At 36.8% G+C, this 20438-nt stretch overlaps 2 protein-coding genes across 2 annotated transcripts; one reads left to right on the top strand and one right to left on the bottom strand.

Moving 5' to 3' along the window:
• Positions 1-619: 619 nt before the first annotated feature.
• LOC106394690 (equilibrative nucleotide transporter 1-like) lies at positions 620-2658 on the bottom strand. The gene is made up of 2 exons (XM_013835262.3): positions 1940-2658; positions 620-1470 (listed from the first exon to the last, which is right to left on the bottom strand). The coding sequence occupies exons 1-2, from the start codon at positions 2478-2480 to the stop codon at positions 743-745; spliced, it is 1269 nt and encodes a 422-aa protein (XP_013690716.2). The 5' UTR covers positions 2481-2658; the 3' UTR covers positions 620-742.
• A 13020-nt stretch (positions 2659-15678) lies between these two features.
• On the top strand, positions 15679-20357 carry LOC106394715 (potassium transporter 6-like). The gene is made up of 6 exons (XM_013835283.3): positions 15679-16104; positions 16214-16706; positions 16805-16858; positions 17615-17928; positions 18207-18585; positions 19076-20357. The coding sequence occupies exons 1-6, from the start codon at positions 16066-16068 to the stop codon at positions 20125-20127; spliced, it is 2331 nt and encodes a 776-aa protein (XP_013690737.2). The 5' UTR covers positions 15679-16065; the 3' UTR covers positions 20128-20357.
• Positions 20358-20438: the final 81 nt, after the last annotated feature.

Genomic DNA, 20438 nt, shown 5'->3' with positions numbered 1-20438 from the left:
GGAACCAAACCCACCAGGAACTAATCCCTGGACTTTGACCGGTCCACGCCGGCTAAGAGACGGTGTGAGATGCTCTTACGGCGGAGGGGTTTGAGTGAAAGTGGACCGGGAGAGTTGTGTGGTTACGAGAAGCAGAAGTGTCTGTCTGTGATAGAGAGGCGAAGAGGAACAATGTATCAGCTTCTGTTTTTAGTCCATTCAAATCCTCTCTACGGACATTTCTTGTTCTATTGATCGTTCAGTGTATCTAAAGTTCATGGAGTTTCACCAACAGATGGCACAAACCATATCCCAAATCACATCCATTGAAGCAGAGAGCATAGACACAAGAGCTGAGAAATGAGAATCAGAAACCAAGAGACGAAGAGTCTTTCATCATGCTTGAAACCCCCCGCTTGTGCGGAATGTGCAACACAGCAAGGCTTGCAAAGGAGATAAGAGGACAAAACTGCAAACTGGTTTATGGAGTTCATTGAAATGGCTCTGGAGAAAGGCATGACTAAATCAAGAGACCCTGAGACGTTAAGAAGGTTCCACAATCTATGATTACACTTATCTTAATGACCGAACCCACGTGCAGTTCTGTCTGCTTTCAGCTTAATGTGTTCTTGGTGTAAAGAGGTTAAAATAAGAGTTTTTACTGAAGTAAAAAAAAAACAAACGATTCACAATTTAATGAAGCTTAGTTTCTTGAAAGCTTTAAAGAATACAAATACAGATACCAACAAAAGCATTGGTAGAATCAGATAACCCAGAACCAAGCCAAGACCGACCCAGACGCCAAACCAATAACCAAGAACAGCACACTTACAATACCTGCCGTCTCAGAGTGCTTCAATGGAACAGACTTCGGAGCCAGAATCATCAACACGCTTGTCAAGTACCCATTAGTAAGCCCCAACAAGCACGTCAGTAACGCTACAGGTATCTCAGTCCTCAGAAACATCGGTCCATGCAAGCAACCCCAGAAGAGAGGGTAAAACAACAGCCTAGCGATGCACCCACCGACCGCAATCTTCTCATCCGTAAACATGTAAACAGCAGTCAACGACTTCCCAACCAAGTCAAAGACATTGAAAGCCGCAATGAGCAGGACAGGGAACCAATCTCCGAGAAGATCAGAATGAACATCCTCAGTGATGTAGCCAGGGAATATCGATAACGTCACAATGTATATAAGCACGATCCCGAAGCCATGAGACTTGATCCTCGTCACGATCTGCCAAAGCGTCTTCCTCCACATTGGTCCGGTTAAAGAACCGTTCTCTTGACTCTCTTTGAGTGCTTGAGCCTTGCGCTCTTCATGGAACTTGATCACAGGAAGCTTGTGAGCTAAGTTGTAAGACACAGCACAGATCACCATAACAACAATCCCCACAGCAAAGTAAAGATTCGCGCTTTTTCTTAACCCATTAGGATCTTGTGGGTACACAGCTTTAGTCAAGATCCTCAACAGAGACACAAGCACACCTAAAAAGAAAAAAAATCAAAACCTTTCTAAATTAACAATCTAACAGTAAAGGTTCAAACTTTCTATTAAAGGTTGAAACTTTCTTAGTCAAGATCCTCAACAGAGACACAAGCACACCTTAAAAACAAAAATCAAAACCTTTCTAAATTAACAATCTAACAGTAAAGGTTGAAACTTTCTTAGTCAAGATACTCAAGAGAGACACAAGAACACCTAAAAATTCAAAAGCTTTCTAAATTAACAATCTAACAGTAAAGGTAGAAACTTTTATAGTCAAGATCCTCAAGAGACACAAGAACACCTAAAAAAAATTAAAACCTTTCTATATTAACAATGTAACAGTAAAGGTTGAAACTTTCTTAGTCAAGATCCTCAAGAGAGACACAAGAACACCTAAAAATCAAACCTTTCTAAGTTAACAATCCACTAAAGGTTGAGACTTTCTGTTAAAGGTTTAAACTTTCTTACCGGAGCCAGCAGTTCCGGCGATGACAGCTTGCGTATACCTCTCAGGCATCTCACCAGCAACACCGATCAAACCCCCCTGCATAAGCGCGTCGGCCACACCGGAGAGGCCAACAGCGACGGAGGTGATATCGAACCCAACGTACAACCCGACTCGCCCCTTGACGTAGACGAGATCCAAGACAGGGATCACGAGCAAGGAGACGGCGAAGAGCGCGAGGCCGAGGTTGATCCTGAAGCTAGCGAGGCTCTTGTGCGCGTAGAAGACGATGATCACGAGGAGGCAGAAGAGGCCGACGAGCATGTAGACGACGGCGAAGATGCGGTCGACGGAGGTGGAGGGGTAGAGGTAGGAGAAGTAGTCGACGGCGGTGATGAAGGCGTTCCATGGGAGGAGGAAGCCGACGCCGAGGGTGAAGTAGATGATGTAGGCTAAGTGGAAGGAGTCGGGTGGGGATTTGGGGGTTGATCCGAGGAGGGATGTCTCCGGTCCTGATTCCGGGTCGGTTGAGATGTCGTCGGCGGGTTTTCCGGCGGAGCCCATTTGGAAAGTTGTTGACTTTTGTGCAAGTTATTGCGTAACCGTAATGGAGATAGTTGCTAAACGGTGTGGTTTTGTCTGTATGCAATCGGCTAAACGCTGTCGTTTGGTTTTGGCTAAGCAATTATTGGAGAGGAGGACATGGCCAATTGTCCACAATGGTTAGCTTACACGCATAAATAGTGTGCTATATAATATTTATTGTCTTGTTTATCTGTTTTATAGATGATATATTATTATATTTAAAAGAAAAAAACCAAAATAGCATTAAATCAAGTTTTTGTTCCCAAACTAGCATTCAAGGCCAAAAGTCACAAAAATAGCACTCAAGGAGTGAGGTTTAGGGTTTAGAATTTAGGGTTTAGGGTTTAGAGTTTAGGTTTTAGGGTTTAGAGTTGAGAAGTGAGGTTTTGGGGATAAGATTTTAAATTTTGAAAAATAAAAAAATTTAAATTTTTCAAAATATAAAATGCTATTTTGGTCATTTTAGTTTTTGAGTGCTATTTTTTTGATATAAACTTAGAAATGTGCTATTTTGGAGATTTGCCCTATATTTAAAGTAAAATCTCAAACTTGATTTGTAGGTTAGACATAACATATAATAATATCTAACATGGTTGATAATTCAACATCTTATTTTCTTACCTTTTGATACTTGTTATTACTTTTTCCACTTTCAGTACAAATTTAAATTTTATACTTTATATTGGTTTTGTTTACTAAAATTAAATATCATATCTCATCATTTTGATTTTATATACTTTTCTCTTTATGTTTGTTCTTGTGATTATATATCATTAATCATTTTAAATAAAAATTAAATTAAATAATTAAAAGCTGAATACATTTTGTTCTTGTCAAAAATGTAACTAACAAAATTTTAAGTGTTAAAAGAGCTATTGTTAAGATTTATTTCCCAAAATATTTAAAATATGTTAATATGTCCAAATTAAATAAATCAGATTTTTATCCTCTATTTGTAACACATGAAAATGATCATTAAATATGAAAATAATTTATCATAAAATAACCAATATTAATTATGATGAAATAAAAAGCTGATTTTGGAAACTAATAATGAAATAATTATATGGTGCGTTGGTATTTATCTTTTGTTTATTTAATATGGTGAATTTTTTTTGTCTTATAATATGGTGAAATGTTTTAAACTATGTTTATTTCACATCATTGTTTATTTTTTCATTATTTTTTTTATATCGATTAAACCGCTGAATAAACATAATCATTGTATTGTATGTAGTCTAAATTAAAAATATATATATATGGTTTTCACCTATTTGCCGGGTATTAAGCAATGTAAATAGTTTTTTTCCAAAAATAATTGAACCCGAATGACAGTTTTCACTAGACATTTTTTTACCACTAGACCATCAGCTTGTTGGTAATCTAAATTCAAAACAAACATGTTACGAGCAAGATCTGGATGTACGCAACTTAGGTAAAACATCGCATGTGTTTGGTATATCATGGTAAAACTTTGCAGATTCCATTATACTACTGCATGCCATACCATATTTTGGATTATTTTTTTATGACCACAATCTGTTAAAACATATATACAAACCTTCGCAGAGTATGCCAAAGGGTCTCCAACAATTTACTAAGATAGAATCTTAAATATTGCATCAATGGAAAATGGTGCTTTTCTTCAAATTTATATAAGATAGAATGTTGATCTCTCTCTTCCCTAGTGGAGTTGAAAACAAACCACAGAAGAGCTATTGAGAAACCATTATTTGAGCCAGTGATGAACATATATAGAGCTCTACAACCACGTGGAGCTGTGTGCACAAACAGAAGCTGAAAGCATATGGCCTCACATGAATATCATCGAAGACATTGTTTCTAAGTTGGGTTGATTTCAAGAAACCTGTAAACCCAGACGATGCTAATGAGAGCGCGGTCAAGTTACGGTTTTACAACTTCGAGAGGTAGTAAAAAATAATCGCTACGCCTACTATAGCAATCAGTTCATATCATGCTTGTGTTAAATGACTCATCTTTTTAACGATTTGAATCTTTTTGTGTGCAGTTACACAGTGTGATTGATGCAAAAGCCGGACATATCCAACTCAGCTTTATAATATAAATTTTTAAAATAGAAAAAAAAATAGAGATATAATTTTTTGCTCTATTATGTTTTTTTATAATATAAAAATGTTATATTTGTCTCTATAAATAGTATTCCTCTATTTATAAAGGTAAATATAGCATTCATCTATTATAAATTCATCTATTATAAATGAATACATTAGAGTAAAATTTTTATTTTTTTGTTTTTTTCTATTTTAGAGATCCTTATAGTAGAGGTGGATTGGAAATGGTTACGAAGAGAGAAACTATCTGCTATTAAATAAAGTGATGATATTATATAATGGGACTTTTAGTAAAACAAATGTTATCTAGGCGTATATTAATAGGTAACAGGTCATGAATATCAATAACTATAACAAGACGTTCACCGTCTAACTACACATGTGTATGATTTCACATCGATCGTCACATCAGCAATTAAAACATAACTATTTTTTCATCGTGATAATCTTACGTAAATCATCAATCATGTTTGATTTCCAGTCGTGCACCTTAGATTAACTTTACATGGTGGAATTAAATACAAGATGAGATAGGAATGGTATAAAGGTGTTTGGTTCACCAATTCAACACCTAAGTACTCATTCACAACCTGGGGTTGGCTATTCATAATAGATTGGCAACAGGAGATAGGCTCCTCCTTTGGAATAGTACTGCTGATGCTACTTGAGTTCTATGTCAGGAGGCACAAGAAATTAGGCAACACCTATTCTTTTCTTGCACCTACTCAGAAAAAGTCTGGAAAGATGTAGCATCAGGGCTGCTTCTGGATAAGTTTACAACTGAATGGAATGCTCTCATTGATCTCATATCAGGTTGATCACCAGACCAAACACACGTGTATCTTGCAAGATACGCCTTTCAAACTGCTGTCCATAGCCTATGGAGGTAGAGGAATCAAAGGAGAAATGAAGAGACACCACAAGATCCTAGCTACTAGGCAAATTCATTGATAAGGTTGTGAGGAACATATTGTGTTCTCTAAAGGAAATGGGAATTCAAAGTCTCAAGGATAGCCTAATTACTTGGCTTGGGACGAGGATACATGTCTCTTAGTATTAGAGATATGTTGGGCCGGAAGATATGTATCTTACGGACCAAGTCTGTGAAGCCTGTGAAATCCATGAAGACCCTCAAGACTAAAAGAAAAGACTTAAAGAACAAGTTACTCTCGAGATATTCTAGCATATTTACATTAAGTGTTTAAGAAAGTTAGCATTATCTAGTGTTAACATTATGTTAATGTTACCACTATATATATGCATATTGTATTCTCTTATCACACACAACACAATAATATATCTATTATATTATACTTTACATGGTATCAGAGCACTCGATTCTTAGGGATCAAAATTAAGCTTCCGCGTTATAAGTTTTAAACTTCGAAGATGCTTACCATCGGTGGTGTTGATGATGGCAAAGAAGGTGGTGGCGACGATCCAGACGAAGACGTCAACGTATACGTCAAGTTCTCTCATTAGGGATACTTCTTAATAATAAGTATCAGGGTTTTGTTAAGTACCTTATCTAAGTCAAAGGATTTATTTTTTTTTCTATTTTGGTGAATGCTTGAGAATTATTGAGGGGTAAGGTTTGTAGTTTCACATGGGTTATTTTCTATCTGAGATTTTTCTATAGTTTAGAATTTCTCAAGAGTTGTTTTCTCATAGTTTGGGATTTATTGGTTATAGTTTAACCATTACGGGGGAGTTCTAGTTAAACGCTCAAATTCTTAGGTCAGTTTTTTTTAGTCCGTGTTATGGACTGTCCAAGTCAAGGATAATTGTTTATGGAGCTGTAGTTGCGCCCACGAGATGTATTCTCATTGTCAAGACCGAAGAAGAGCTGAAGATTTCATCCCTCTTTGTCTAAGTTGAAGTTTATTCCCGAAGGAATCTACTGATTTGTTTTCCTCGACATAGTGTCCACGACATACGTGGTCTGCTTTGTGATTGCAGATTTGCGTGTTGCATCCCACGTTTGTCGTGCGGAGGAGTATTAGAGATATGTTGGGCCGGAAGATATGTATCTTACGGACCAAGTCTGTGAAGCCTGTGAAACCCATGAAGACCCTCAAGACTAAAAGAAAAGACTTAAAGAACAAGTTACTCTCGAGATATTCTAGCATATTTACATTAAGTGTTTAAGAAAGTTAGCATTATCTAGTGTTAACATTATGTTAATGTTACCATTATATATATGCATATTGTATTCTCTTATCACACACAACACAATAATATATCTATTATATTATACTTTACACTTAGGAGCGCATTCTTTTAATCAATTATAGTTTCATTTTTATCCTTTTTATAATATCAGCAAACTCTGTTAGAATAGTTAAGCATGTTTTTTTGTCTGAATAAATTTTACATTCAAAAAACAAAATGCAAGATGAGGATGGGATGATGTTTTATTTTTCCCACAGGTAAGCAGTAACGAATATATGTAGAATTTTTCAACTAATTATCCTAGATTGTTTTGTTACGTAACGAAGTGACAAACATATCGAGGGTGATTGTAAATTGTGAATGTCTCCATGACCTGATGGTAGTGACTATTTAACGGAGCGGAAGTACCGTTTTAGTAACCGATAACACGATGATCCTATTTAGTCTGCGAATGCCTAAGATCAAAGTCTTCTTGTGATCGTTGAGAACACCTATGTTCTAGCCGATTGCAAGGATTTCAAGAGATGTTTGTAAAACAAAGCTCTAAGTTTTATAAAATATTAATCAAAGTTGTGTCTCTTACAAATCAAGAGCTCACTATTTATACTAATAAGAAAAGACCTAAGTCCTTAAGGATTAGGATCTAACCTTCTATCCTAAAGTCTTTAATCATTATCTTTCTAATATTAAGAATACTAATTATATCCAGAACAAGAATAAAAAGGAAATTAGAAAACTAAACCCAATAGATATAAGATGCTACGCTGCATCAGGTCCCTCCCCCTTTGAAAGATTCGTCCACGAATCCGGACAGTAACACATCATCTGGCTCAAATTTTAGCAAATGTTTGACGTTAAAAACGTCAGTTGTATGCACACGCGGGGGCAATGCAAGACGGTAGGCGTTTGCATTGAACTTCTCAAGAATCTCCAATGGTCCCATCTTCCTCACCTTTAGCTTACCATAAGAACCTTCAGACCTCATGGCCTGCACACTATTTCTTTTGAAGTCCGGAGCAATCCCATGAGCGAGTGGTTCCACTTGAACTGTAGGAGATTGAACATGAACCACTGTAACGTCCACTTGTTCACTAATAGCAGCGAGGATAACCACGACGAACTCAAGATTCATGAGAAGCACGATGTCGAACTCTCTTTTAAAAACTCTCAGGTGTAGTTGATGTAAGGATGAGACGGAAGGCAAAAGGTGAACAGTCGGATACGCCGATCCTAAGGCCAAAGAACTCCACGATTGTCTCACCAAAGAAAACATTTTCCCTTCCTTGATCACAAAGAACGTGCGACTACCACATTGATAGGCCACCCAAACGCTTTTCTTTTGTTGCACTAGCTGTAGTTCTCCATCGTATATTGCTAATCTCCTGTGAAACACCTTGTCTCTCAGGTCAAGATTTTCAGAAGAGACTTCAACCGAATGAATAAGATCCCATCCCACGTAAAACGTGCACCTCGTTACGTCGTTCAAGAAAATATTTCGAGTGTTCTTGTTAGGTAATAGGCGATGTGTTGACTTGAAAATTTTTAACACGACACCACAAATGAGCTTATGACCCACTGATCTTGTCATAGCCCACATAACCATAGAGAACTTCGTGCGAGATGACGGTGAAAATATTTGCTTGACTACGGGAAAGTATGTAGCAGCTTCACAAACACGTTGAAAGTCTGAGTTAGGATACTCCCCCAAGTTTCTTGACTCACAAGAAAAGTCACTCCAACAAATTAATGCCACAAATATGCAACCTAAACCCGTATGTGGACTATGCACAACCTCAACTTTCCTCTTAGATACTCCCCACTGCAACTCAATTTGTGGCCACTGAGAAGGAAAGACTACTAATGGCACAGTGACGTCCATGTGAGAAAGAGGCCACACAGCTGAAGACCGTAATATGCCGTAGATGGAAACAACATTAAAGTGGATACACAGGGTCCATAATGGAATTGAACGTTGCAACTCAAGAAACGTGACGGTCTTATACGCTCCAAACACCCAAACAAATTGAATCATATCAAAGGCTTCTATTCGTCCATCTAAATGCTTATGTTTCCCCCTGATTGGCGAAGAGATTGTAGAGTAAACCAACACAAACCTATGTTCCACCATGTATTTAAAGACTAAGACCACATCTGAGCTAAAAGACATCAACACACACCGAGAATAAGCGACGAAATAAAGATAGCTTCGTACTCTCTCAAACTCCACTTTGATCAGATCCACTGAAAGATCAACATGAGAGACAGTGGCACGAAATATAAAACTCCAGCATAACTTGTTCTCCTGCCTCACCCATTCAAAAATCCACTTCACATTCTGCATACGGCGAAAAGACCAACGGCATGACCGTAAGCATGAGAGACTGACCAAACAAGTAATTATTTGGACTTTCACTTGCTCATCTTTGCCTATTGCCTTTAAATCTCTTACGTAAAACATCACACTACCCATAAGAGGCAACAAATTTACTCGTCTCTGCTGCTTCTTTTTTTCCAAAAAAAGATTGTCAGAATGCATGATAGCACATACGTGTTGATGGCGACAATAAGACATATCAACTCCAAGAATGACGAAATTTTGCAATGATCCTCTTGAGAAATACACAAGCCAAGTAGAACTCGTGGGATAAATCACAAACATTACGTCCATAAAGGAAACTTCACCAGATAACTTTGCCACTGTTTGGAACACTACCAACTTGTCTAGGCAAATTGGAGTATACAGATGAACAATTTCCTTGTTTGGTAACACTGGATCCATTGTCTTTTCCCTAGAAAATAAAGGACCTTGTATGCCTCTGAACGAAACAGGTGTAACTCCAAGGCCATCGTACAATGTTCCTCCGTCGTATTTCCATGAACGTTCACAGACTCTTAGGTGTGCAACCATTGACTTCGCATCAAGATATGTTGCTGCGAGATTTATGTCCTTCGAACCAGTCAGCTGACTGGCAGTGATGACTCGATACAACCCATTCTCTGTTCCTAGAGATTTTTTTGAAACTATCCATTCCAGCGGACCACTCATGGTATCACAACAAAACTCATCATTCAAAACAACCCTTGTTTTATTTTGTTCAGCAGATTTACCCCGAACAAAAACTGTTTGTGAATTTGATGACTCTCCTTGATACCCAAGACCAATTGTTGACTTCTCTGTTCTTCCCATGCTTAGAATCTTATCTAAAGTTGAAGATCCTTTGTTTAACATACGGATTTGTTTATGTATTTCGTTTAGTTCATGCTCCAAATTCATGTTTTTCTCTTTCTCCAAGGCAACAGCTTCCCTAAGATAATTGATTTTGTACTCCATTGCATGTTTCTCCATGAGAAATAGTTTACTTAAACAATCATGATGACCATGATCCAACTTCAGAACACTCCCCGTTTCTTCTAACAACTTCGTATACGTAGAGCCAATGCTTCTTCTTTCTTGTGTTTCAAAAGTACCTACATATGAGGTCTCTTTATTTTGATCACGATCAGGTGGCTTACGACGCAAGTGTTGCGGACAATCCTTTTCTCTCAAACCATAATCTATATGTTCCTTGCGGACACATATATTACCATCATCAACTACCACGTGAAAATCACCTCCTTTGTTGGAGCCTTGAACTTCATATTCATCAATGAAAAGCGGATCTCTGCAGTAGTTGGAATCTATAAATACTTCATCATCAGAAACATCATAGATAGGCTCGTCCGTCAGGTTTGTGATTGGAACGTAATAGCTCCCCACGTTGCTAGTGACGATAGGTCTATCAAGATGCATCTCTCTCGTCATATTACCATTAATCTCATGAATATCAATTAGAGACATGTCTTCTTCTTTTCCCATCATGTCTGATTTGTGACATGGCTCCCTGCAAAAATTATCGTCATAATCGTCATATATTGGCGCCCCGACGAAGTCTCTAACTTGATCGTGAGGTTCCTCCAATTCATGAAGTAGATTCTGGCTGTTGTTTGTATTTGCAGATAAATTGTTGCTAAGAACATCATCTTCGTCATCCTCCCCAAAAATTTGAGTAGTACGCCGTCTTTGCTGTCGAATAAAAACACTGGCAGTAGTTTCGATGAAATCACGTAATAACTCTCGCTGTTTATGCTGATGTTTAGCTAGTGCACCATCAACGGCAAATGTTATAGCTTGCGATATTATGGAGTTTATAGGATTACGAAGTGTCATCATCTGAGATGACATTGGATCGAGCCCTAATTAAAAATTAAAGCTCCTGGATTCTGATACCAACTAACGGAGCGGAAGTACCGTTTTAGTAACCGATAACACGATGATCCTATTTAGTCTGCGAATGCCTAAGATCAAAGTCTTCTTGTGATCGTTGAGAACACCTATGTTCTAGCCGATTGCAAGGATTTCAAGAGATGTTTGTAAAACAAAGCTCTAAGTTTTATAAAATATTAATCAAAATTGTGTCTCTTACAAATCAAGAGCTCACTATTTATACTAATAAGAAAAGACCTAAGTCCTTAAGGATTAGGATCTAACCTTCTATCCTAAAGTCTTTAATCATTATCTTTCTAATATTAAGAATACTAATTATATCCAGAACAAGAATAAAAAGGAAATTAGAAAACTAAACCCAATAGATATAAGATGCTACCCGCATCACTATTGATCCAAGAAATATTGTTGTCGGATACGATTACATCATAAGATTTGTCGGCTTGGAGGATTTCAATACAATTATAATATCAATTAGGTTAATATGTAATTGCTACTATTATATCTGGGATCCTTGTTTGTGGCTCTAAATGCTTCCCACGTCTTTTAAAAAGGAGAAACCAAAAGGGATGGAAGATAGTGTATATAATCGTTAAGCGACAATATTGTCCAACCATATGAATGAAACATATGTTTTATATATCTAGAGGGAGCAATTATCGTAAGGGCCCATCTATTGGGGAAGAAAACTCTTGCAAGTAAAAATCAAACACCTGAAATTTTGGAAATACTAGTGTTGTATTTTTGAAATGTTTTGTAAATGCTCAGATTAGACTAACGAAGACAAGATAGAGATACGAAAATGATCGAGTTAAAAAAGGTTATCAAAAACTGGTGATCTAGTATAGTAGTTGTAAATAAGGGTTGCTTCTTCTTTTTTAATTAAATAAGGATTGCTTTCATTCTTAATTCAAATCTTTTTTTTTGGGACGGATGATTATACTAATAATACTATATTATAAAGGCTGAATTACAGAAGATTATAAGATAAAATTTTGGAATTTTAATGGTTTCTCAAAACAAAATTTAAAATGATATGATTTTATTATCTTTAAGCCTTTCCGAATAAAACAGAAAAGAAGAGATTTTAAGATAACGAGATTTGAGTGTTCTCTCGGTGAAAAAAATGATTAAAAATAGACAGATCAAACTTTTATCGGATCAAGAGTAAAGTTAGATAAGGTAAGTTCAGAATACTCAGAATCTCATTATCTATTTTCATTCTGGTTTCTGATATATAGCAGGTCGAGAAATAATTATTATTTTTATGTATAATGTTTTTGAAGCAGTTATACGCACTCTTAGATTTTATGCTTTCATCTTTTTATTATTTTAAATGGCAAATTAATGAAGTTAGTCTTATTCAATTAATTTAACACGTGCGAAAGATATAGAATTACTATAGGTAGGATTTCAAATGTGAAGAATAAATTATAAGTGCTGACTATATGAAGCGTATGATCTCTCTAAGGGTTGGTGTGGTGAACTTGGCGTCTTGAGATCATCTCACCATTCATCAGCAAATGTTTAATGTAATTACCAAGTAACATGTCGGGAAATACAAGTAAAAATAGTTTTAACCATCAAAGTGCTATAACGTTTATCACAATGGTAAATAATTACTACCCAACCCGGCAACCCCTTAAAGTACACAGTAGCTACCTAAATTATAGAAACCAAAAACATAAAGTATAATGGTTTGTGTTAGTATTTTTCAAATGTCTATATGTTATTAAGACAATCTCAAATGGAACATTACAATCTCCTCTATATTTTATTTTGAAATAGAGTAATTTTATTATATAGTTCAATTTGTTACGATGCGTTACTTTAAATTATAATAAATAATAACATTCTTCTATGTTATAATTTATAATAAAATAATTATATTATATAGTAACGCAATTGGAGCAAATCTATATATAATTATTTTTATTTTCTTTTAGATAGAGAAATTATAGAGATTCATTGGAAATGTTTTAACTGGACTAAAAACCACCAAACAATGATGTCACGGGCGGCTAAATAAGTCAATATCTAACTAATTAGATATCAAAATTGTTGATATTAATGTAATGACATATGTAAAATGGCAATGACGCAAACTAGGGGATGCAGCGACAAAAGAACAATTACCTAACAAAAGTAGGAAACTATATAGTGATTTGCAGAGTCATCAAATAGTTTATCCCACTATGAATAATAATTTTCTTATACAAATTTACCCACGCATTTATGGTGTTATTATTATATTATCTTATATTTACGATTTTATATTATGTAGTGGATCATATGTGATGCACTATAATAATTCTTAAAAATGGATGAACTAACAAAAATATGTAATTGATATCCAAGCAAGGTGAAAGGTAATTATTTTACTTCTATAGTTCTGTCGTTATAATTACCGTATTTTTCTACTGGATATGTTGTTTATTAATTCATGCAATGGACAGTTTATGTTGTCTTGGAATATGACATATTAGGGAGATAAGAAAGAATCAAATCATTGACAATTATTTGTTTGTGATTCTGCAGGAACTGGAGGGCACTTCACGTTCTTTACACACGTGTAATGTCTAACATCGCACTCCATATTAACCGGGATTCCGAATTTATCCAGAGATGACCACGTGGAATCCGGTTAGTGACAAACCGTAATAATCGCTTCTAAGTTCTAACTGTCATGACCTTGATATCCCATGCGCTTAATTGTAAATTTGCAAGTGTTCTCTCCTTTTTTTTGATAAGAATGTGTAAGTACTCTCGTTCCCTTCATCACCCCCAAACAACAACACAAGTTGCTATAAAATTGATTTAGAAAAAAAGGTTTCTATAAAGCTGATGAGAATATGATTCAGATTATTATTATTATTATAAGCTTTGTCATTCCATGTTTGAAAACGAATCAAATTGACAAAAAGAAGAGGGCTAGTTTTCTAAAAAAAATACGCGAATACTTTGTTAGAAAGCGAAACAACAACAAGAACCTAAAGGAAAACTAATCAACTTTAGATAATAAAGTAGAGTTAAAGACAAGTTCAACATGTATGGTCTTAATAATAATTCCAGACTGCTTCAATTTAATTTCATTACTACAGATATTCACGAATATGTGGATCTCTATATTCGGATGATAATGTCGTCAGCTTGATTTTGGCCTTTTTCGTAACATATAAAATGGAATAAATGTAAAACTTCAAATTAGAGAGGACCCATATATGTCTCCATTTCTGGTCATTACTCTCCACACAAAACCTCGAATTGAATTATGTATTTGCATGGTTTATTTCTCTAGTGGAGTAAATATAAATATACCGCTTTAGCCAAAAAGTGGCTACGAAAGAGAATTATTCTGTTATAGATTCCACCACCGGACCTAAAAGCAAATACATATATTGTTGATAATTAGATGGCTGCTCAAGTGAGAAACGCATGACTGTTTTTGAATATCATATAACATCTATATGTTAGGTGAATAATATTAAAGTTAATGTGTAAGTTGATTTAGTTAGGGCACCAATTCGTGGGGAATGAATATTAAGGGAATGTTAGATATTATAAGGCTTGCGTGTTTATTATTACGTTTCTTTTTGGTTACTGGTTAAGAGGAATGGTAGATATATGATCATATGTTGTGAGTTGATTTTAAAATTACAATGCTCATAATTAAAAAAGAAACATATTTGGTTTGTTTTAATACAAAAGAGTATAATTGGGGTTCAAGGCCAAAACATGTTAACGAGTCTCTTTCTACAGCCAGTTGCTGTAAATTAAAACATGATATCTCAACTACACATGTGTTTTTTACCGCTGCACTAACAACCATTACAACAATACTATGACCAAGTAACGTTTATGACCACAATCGTCCACTTTTAAAATTACAAGACATTTTCAAAATTAGGTGACAGACAAAACATGTGTCCAAACTCTAATTAACTGAATTATGGCAAAAAGGGGGAAAATCAAAGTTGAACCTAACTTTTCAGAATAAGATCAGCAGAGTTTGAAGCATTTTCATGTTTTACATTCAAAAATTATAATAAAAATATTTTACATTTTCGTTCCACTGTCTCTTAATTATATTGTTTATCTTATACTAAGAGAAAAAACCAAGGAGGTATAATAAACTTCAATATATATCTTATTCTAAACTATATATTTAAAATGGTTTAGTTAAATAATAATGAATCATTATATGCTAAGTGAACTAGTAAAGTTGGGGTTTGATTAAATAGAGCCAACATTGGTAATGATTATTATTTTTGTTATAAAAACAAAATAAGAACTATTTTTCTTTTCTTCACGCTTTATAATTTGTCTTCAAAGTTGAACATAACATTTTCTTTGAAGTTATGTGATAAATTCACTTTATAGAAAGCTTAAACGATATGAATCGACATCCCACTTATCAAAACACCACACTTTTCTCGTTTCCTTCACTCTCAACGCACTTTGCTTTCACATTTTAATTTTCCTCATAATTACACCTTTTTAATTAATTATATAGTAACAATACACATTCGTTGAATCAACAGTCAACTGATTACATGCTTATCCAGACCCAATTACTATAAGTAAAGTTATTAGCGTATAGAGTTTGACTAATCTCTCTCTCTCTCTCTCTCTCTCTCAAGTAATAAGCAACTTCAAAGTTGGTTAACCCAACAAAACAAAACAAAAGAAGTCGCTCTCTTTCTCATAAAAATCTTGCCTTTTTGTCCACAAACCCATACGCAAACATCCTCTACGTGTTCTCCTTTCACGATTTTCTCGAATTTTCTCGCGTTTTACCTTTTAAAAAAAAAATTGTTTTAAAACTCTTTTCGTACTTCTTCTTTCCGAACCATTCTCGGTTAGACGGTTACTCAAAAGCCTGTTCAGTTCTGAGTGGTAATAACAAACATCTGAAATAAAACCGTTTCGTTAAGTTTTTTTTTCTTTTTGCATCTGTTTCAGTTTCTTCTGTAAACTCTCTCTCTTGATTCATGGACTTCTCCACTTCCTGAGCCTAAATCCACAAAAACCCACCATGGATATCGAATCAAGGACTTATCAGAACATCGTCAAGGTGAGATCCAATCTCAAAGTCCTCTCCTTTCTCTCTCTAGATCCTCTTCCCTCGTTATCATCGAATCTTGAAAAAAAAAAAAACAAAACCTTTCGTTTTGATTTTGCAGAAGGAATCATGGAGAACAGTGTTGACATTAGCGTACCAGAGCCTAGGCGTAGTATACGGAGATTTAAGCACTTCTCCTCTATACGTCTACAAAAGCACATTCGCCGAAGACATTCACCACACCGAGTCCAACGACGAGATCTTCGGTGTTCTGTCTTTCATCTTCTGGACCATCACTCTCGTCCCTCTCTTCAAATACGTCTTTATAGTCCTCAGAGCAGACGACAATGGCGAAGGAGGCACCTTCGCTCTCTACTCGCTCCTCTGTCGACACGCGCGGGTCAACTCGCTACCCAGTTGCCAGCTGGCGGACGAGCAGCTCATCGAGTACAACGGATCGTCGTCGTTGGAGATGGCTGCTCAGACGGGTTTCGCGGCGAGGTTGAAGAGTACGCTTGAGAAGCAGAGAGTGTTGCAGAAGGTTTTGCTTGTGTTGGCTTTGATTGGGACTTGTATGGTCATTGGTGACGGTGTTCTTACGCCTGCGATTTCAGGTAAAAGTTTAAACTTTTGACTTGTTCTTGTTTTTTTTTGACTAAGACAAAGATCATTCTTTGACTTTGGTCTCTTTTTTTTTTTTTGTCTATTACAGTTTTCTCTGCAGTGTCTGGTGTTGAGCTTTCAACGGCCAAGGAGCATCACAAGTGTGAGTTTTTTTCTTTAACACTATTCTTTGATTAGTTTCATCTCAAAACGTTACTCATGGTGATTGTGATGGACACTTTCGTCTTAGAAGGTGTTAGTTAGCATTTTCGGGTTTAAGGCCGGCTCTGAGATTGTGGGGGCGGTAGGCGAGTTAATGGAAGTTTTAATAACTTTTCTTTTATTTATTTTTTTAATTTGAAAGCTTATGTTTATGTAATTTTCTTCAAAAGTTTTGGGGCTACATGTCAATGTTTATGCCCATAACCGGATATGCAGACATGGCCGGTCCGAAGCATAGGCAAAGGGACCGACCGCATCATGATTTTAAGCGATAGTTTTAGTTGTGTATAGGGCTCTATAAAAAGTTTACATGAATAATAAGGGCACAAAGGTGAGCATAGGACATTAAGAAAAAATTGAAAATGTTAGACTGCAGAAAGTCTTTGGTTTCTTTACTAAACCGTGGAGCCAGTTGCTCCCACCATCTGTTTATTAGATAGCTTGACATGGTTTTTTGCACGTAACACGAATTAAATATATCGTATAGGCATCGCTTTCAGTTTGGTTTAATGGCCCACGCCTATTGAATAAGCGTTTTGGATTGTTCTGCACAGACCAAGTGGATGTTTATAACGTTTATCTTCTTCCTGAAAATCCTCATCCACCCCATGTTTGGATCTTAGTGTCAACCTCTTTGACTAAAACGTTAATGTACAATGACTCTTGTAGTAATTAAAGTTTTCTTTTTCTAATGCAGATATAGAAGTCCCTGCTGCTTGTATAATCCTGATAGGTTTGTTTGCGCTTCAACACTACGGCACACACCGGGTCGGGTTCTTGTTCGCACCAGTTATCCTCTTGTGGCTAATGTGCATTAGCGCCATCGGTGTTTACAACATTATCCATTGGAACCCGCATGTGTATCAAGCGCTCTCTCCTTATTACATGTACAAGTTCCTCAAGAAAACTCAAAGCAGAGGCTGGATGTCTCTTGGTGGGATCTTGCTCTGCATTACAGGCTCAGAAGCTATGTTTGCTGATCTCGGTCACTTCTCTCAACTCTCAATCCAGGTTAGCAATCTGAGTCCAATGGATATATCATTAACTAAATAAATATAATTCTGTTTGTAGTCAGATTGTTACCATGTTTTAACCTAGTGAAAATGTGGTAAATGGATTATAGTTTAAGAATTTTAATATTATAAATTTTACATTATGTAAGATAAAAAAATAAAGTTTAATATATATAAAATATTTTTACCCCCATCCAAAATTATTTCTAGATCAGCCACTGTTACTCCTAGTCTTATAAGTTTCATTTTGTTGATTCGATCGTGTTCTCATTGCAGATTGCTTTTACATCACTTGTTTACCCATCCTTGATACTCGCCTACATGGGGCAAGCAGCGTATCTCTCTCAGCATCATGCCATCGCGAGCGAGTACAATATTGGGTTCTATGTATCTGTACCGGAGAAGTTGAGATGGCCTGTTCTTGTGATCGCTATACTCGCTGCTGTTGTTGGAAGTCAAGCTATTATCACTGGAACGTTCTCGATCATTAAACAGTGCTCTGCGTTGGGATGCTTCCCTAAAGTGAAGATTGTTCATACATCGTCCAAGATCCACGGTCAGATTTACATCCCCGAGATCAACTGGATCTTGATGATCCTCTGTTTAGCTGTCACCATCGGTTTCAGAGACACAAGGCGTTTGGGTAATGCTTCAGGTATATATAAACACTTCAACATCTCTCTAATCTACTTAATGTGGTCTGAGACTAGTCATGTGGGTTCGGTTCCGATTTTCTAGGTTTTCGGTTCAGTTCTTCCGGTTCTTGGTTCGGTTTAAATAATGAGACCCGACTAATAATTTTGGTCTCCGTTTTGGATAACTTTAGATTATTCGGTTTTAGATACAACTATTTGGATACTTAAGTGATATCCAGATAATTTAAAATACTGAATATAAACTATTGGGCTATTCAGTGTTTTTCTTTCTGGGTAATTAGTTTATAAATGTAGTACTTTTAAGGTATTTGGTTATTTCAAAATTAAATATAAGTATTATTTTTAACTATATAAACTGGATTTTGTATATCTAGGTATCCTTGGTTCGGTTTAAGCAGTTTAGGTATTGGTGAATACCGGTTTGGTTTGTTTTTTTGGATAAAAATCTCAGGCAGTTGCTAAGTAACCGTTTATAATGTTTCATTATAGGTTTGGCGGTAATAACCGTTATGCTGGTGACGACATGTCTGATGTCACTAGTGATCGTGCTCTGCTGGCACAAGAACATCTTCTTCGCCATCGCTTTCGTCCTCTTTTTCGGCACGATCGAGTCTCTCTACTTCTCAGCTTCCCTCATCAAATTCCTCGAAGGCGCGTGGGTCCCCATCGCCCTCTCCTTATGCTTCCTCGCCGCGATGTGCACGTGGCACTACGGGACGCTCAAGCGGTACGAGTTCGACGTCCAAAACAAAGTCTCCGTCAACTGGCTCCTCAGCCTCGGCCAAACCCTCGGGATCAAACGTGTCCGCGGCATCGGACTCATACACACCGAGCTCGTCTCCGGCGTGCCGGCCATCTTCTCTCATTTCGTGACCAACCTCCCTGCTTTCCACCAGGTTCTCGTCTTCCTCTGCGTCAAATCCGTCCCCGTGCCGCACGTGCGGCCCGAGGAACGGTTTCTTGTGGGCCGCGTTGGGCCGAAACAGTTTAGAATGTACCGTTGCATCGTGCGGTATGGGTACCGCGATGTTCATAAAGACGACATCGAGTTTGAAGGCGATCTTGTGTGTAGCATAGCCGAGTTTGTACGTTCAGAAGCTGAAACCGCTGTCGTGGAGACCAACGGAGAGGGTGAAAGAATGGCCGTGGTCGGAACTTGTTCAACGTACATGCAAGGGTTCGAGGAGGGAAGCGATGTTGACGAGATGGATAAGCCGGGGACATCAGAGATCCTATCACCGAAGCTGAAGAAGAAGAAGAGTAAGGTCAAGAAGAAAGTGAGGTTTGTCGTGCCGGAGACTCCGAAGATAGAGAAGGAGACGAGAGAGGAGCTGATGGAGCTAACGGAGGCGCGTGAGGGAGGCGTGGCTTATATAATGGGGAACGCGTATATGAGAGCGAAGCATGGATCAGGGTTGGTGAAGAGACTGGCTATTAACGTTGGGTACGAGTTTCTTAGGAGGAACACTAGAGGTCCAAGAACCGCACTGACCTCGCCTTACGCGTCGACGTTAGAAGTTGGTATGATCTACCATGTCTAAAAGGGGTATTTTCGTCTTTTGCTATGTACATGATTAATGATTTTGTTGTATGTTAATTTACCTGAAAGTGAATTAGATCATATCACAGATCAAGAAGTTTTGTCCTTTGTATGTGTGGTATTGCGAAAGGTTACTGCTCTCTTAGAGCCGGATAGAGAGTTTTTTTATATATAACAAATTCTGTACAAATGATGTGTGTCTTATCTATATTGTTGAAATGATGTTTTCAATCTGATACTATTTAATATCAATAATTAGCCATTGAGTTCGTCAGCACTAGTGCTTTCAAACCATATTTTTTTATAGATAAT

This window comes from Brassica napus, chromosome A2 (assembly GCF_020379485.1).
Source record: "Brassica napus cultivar Da-Ae chromosome A2, Da-Ae, whole genome shotgun sequence".
NCBI classification, from domain to species: Eukaryota; Viridiplantae; Streptophyta; class Magnoliopsida; order Brassicales; family Brassicaceae; genus Brassica; species Brassica napus.
The sequence above is the reverse complement of the archived record's forward strand: the minus strand, read 5'-3'. Positions and strand labels throughout refer to the sequence as shown.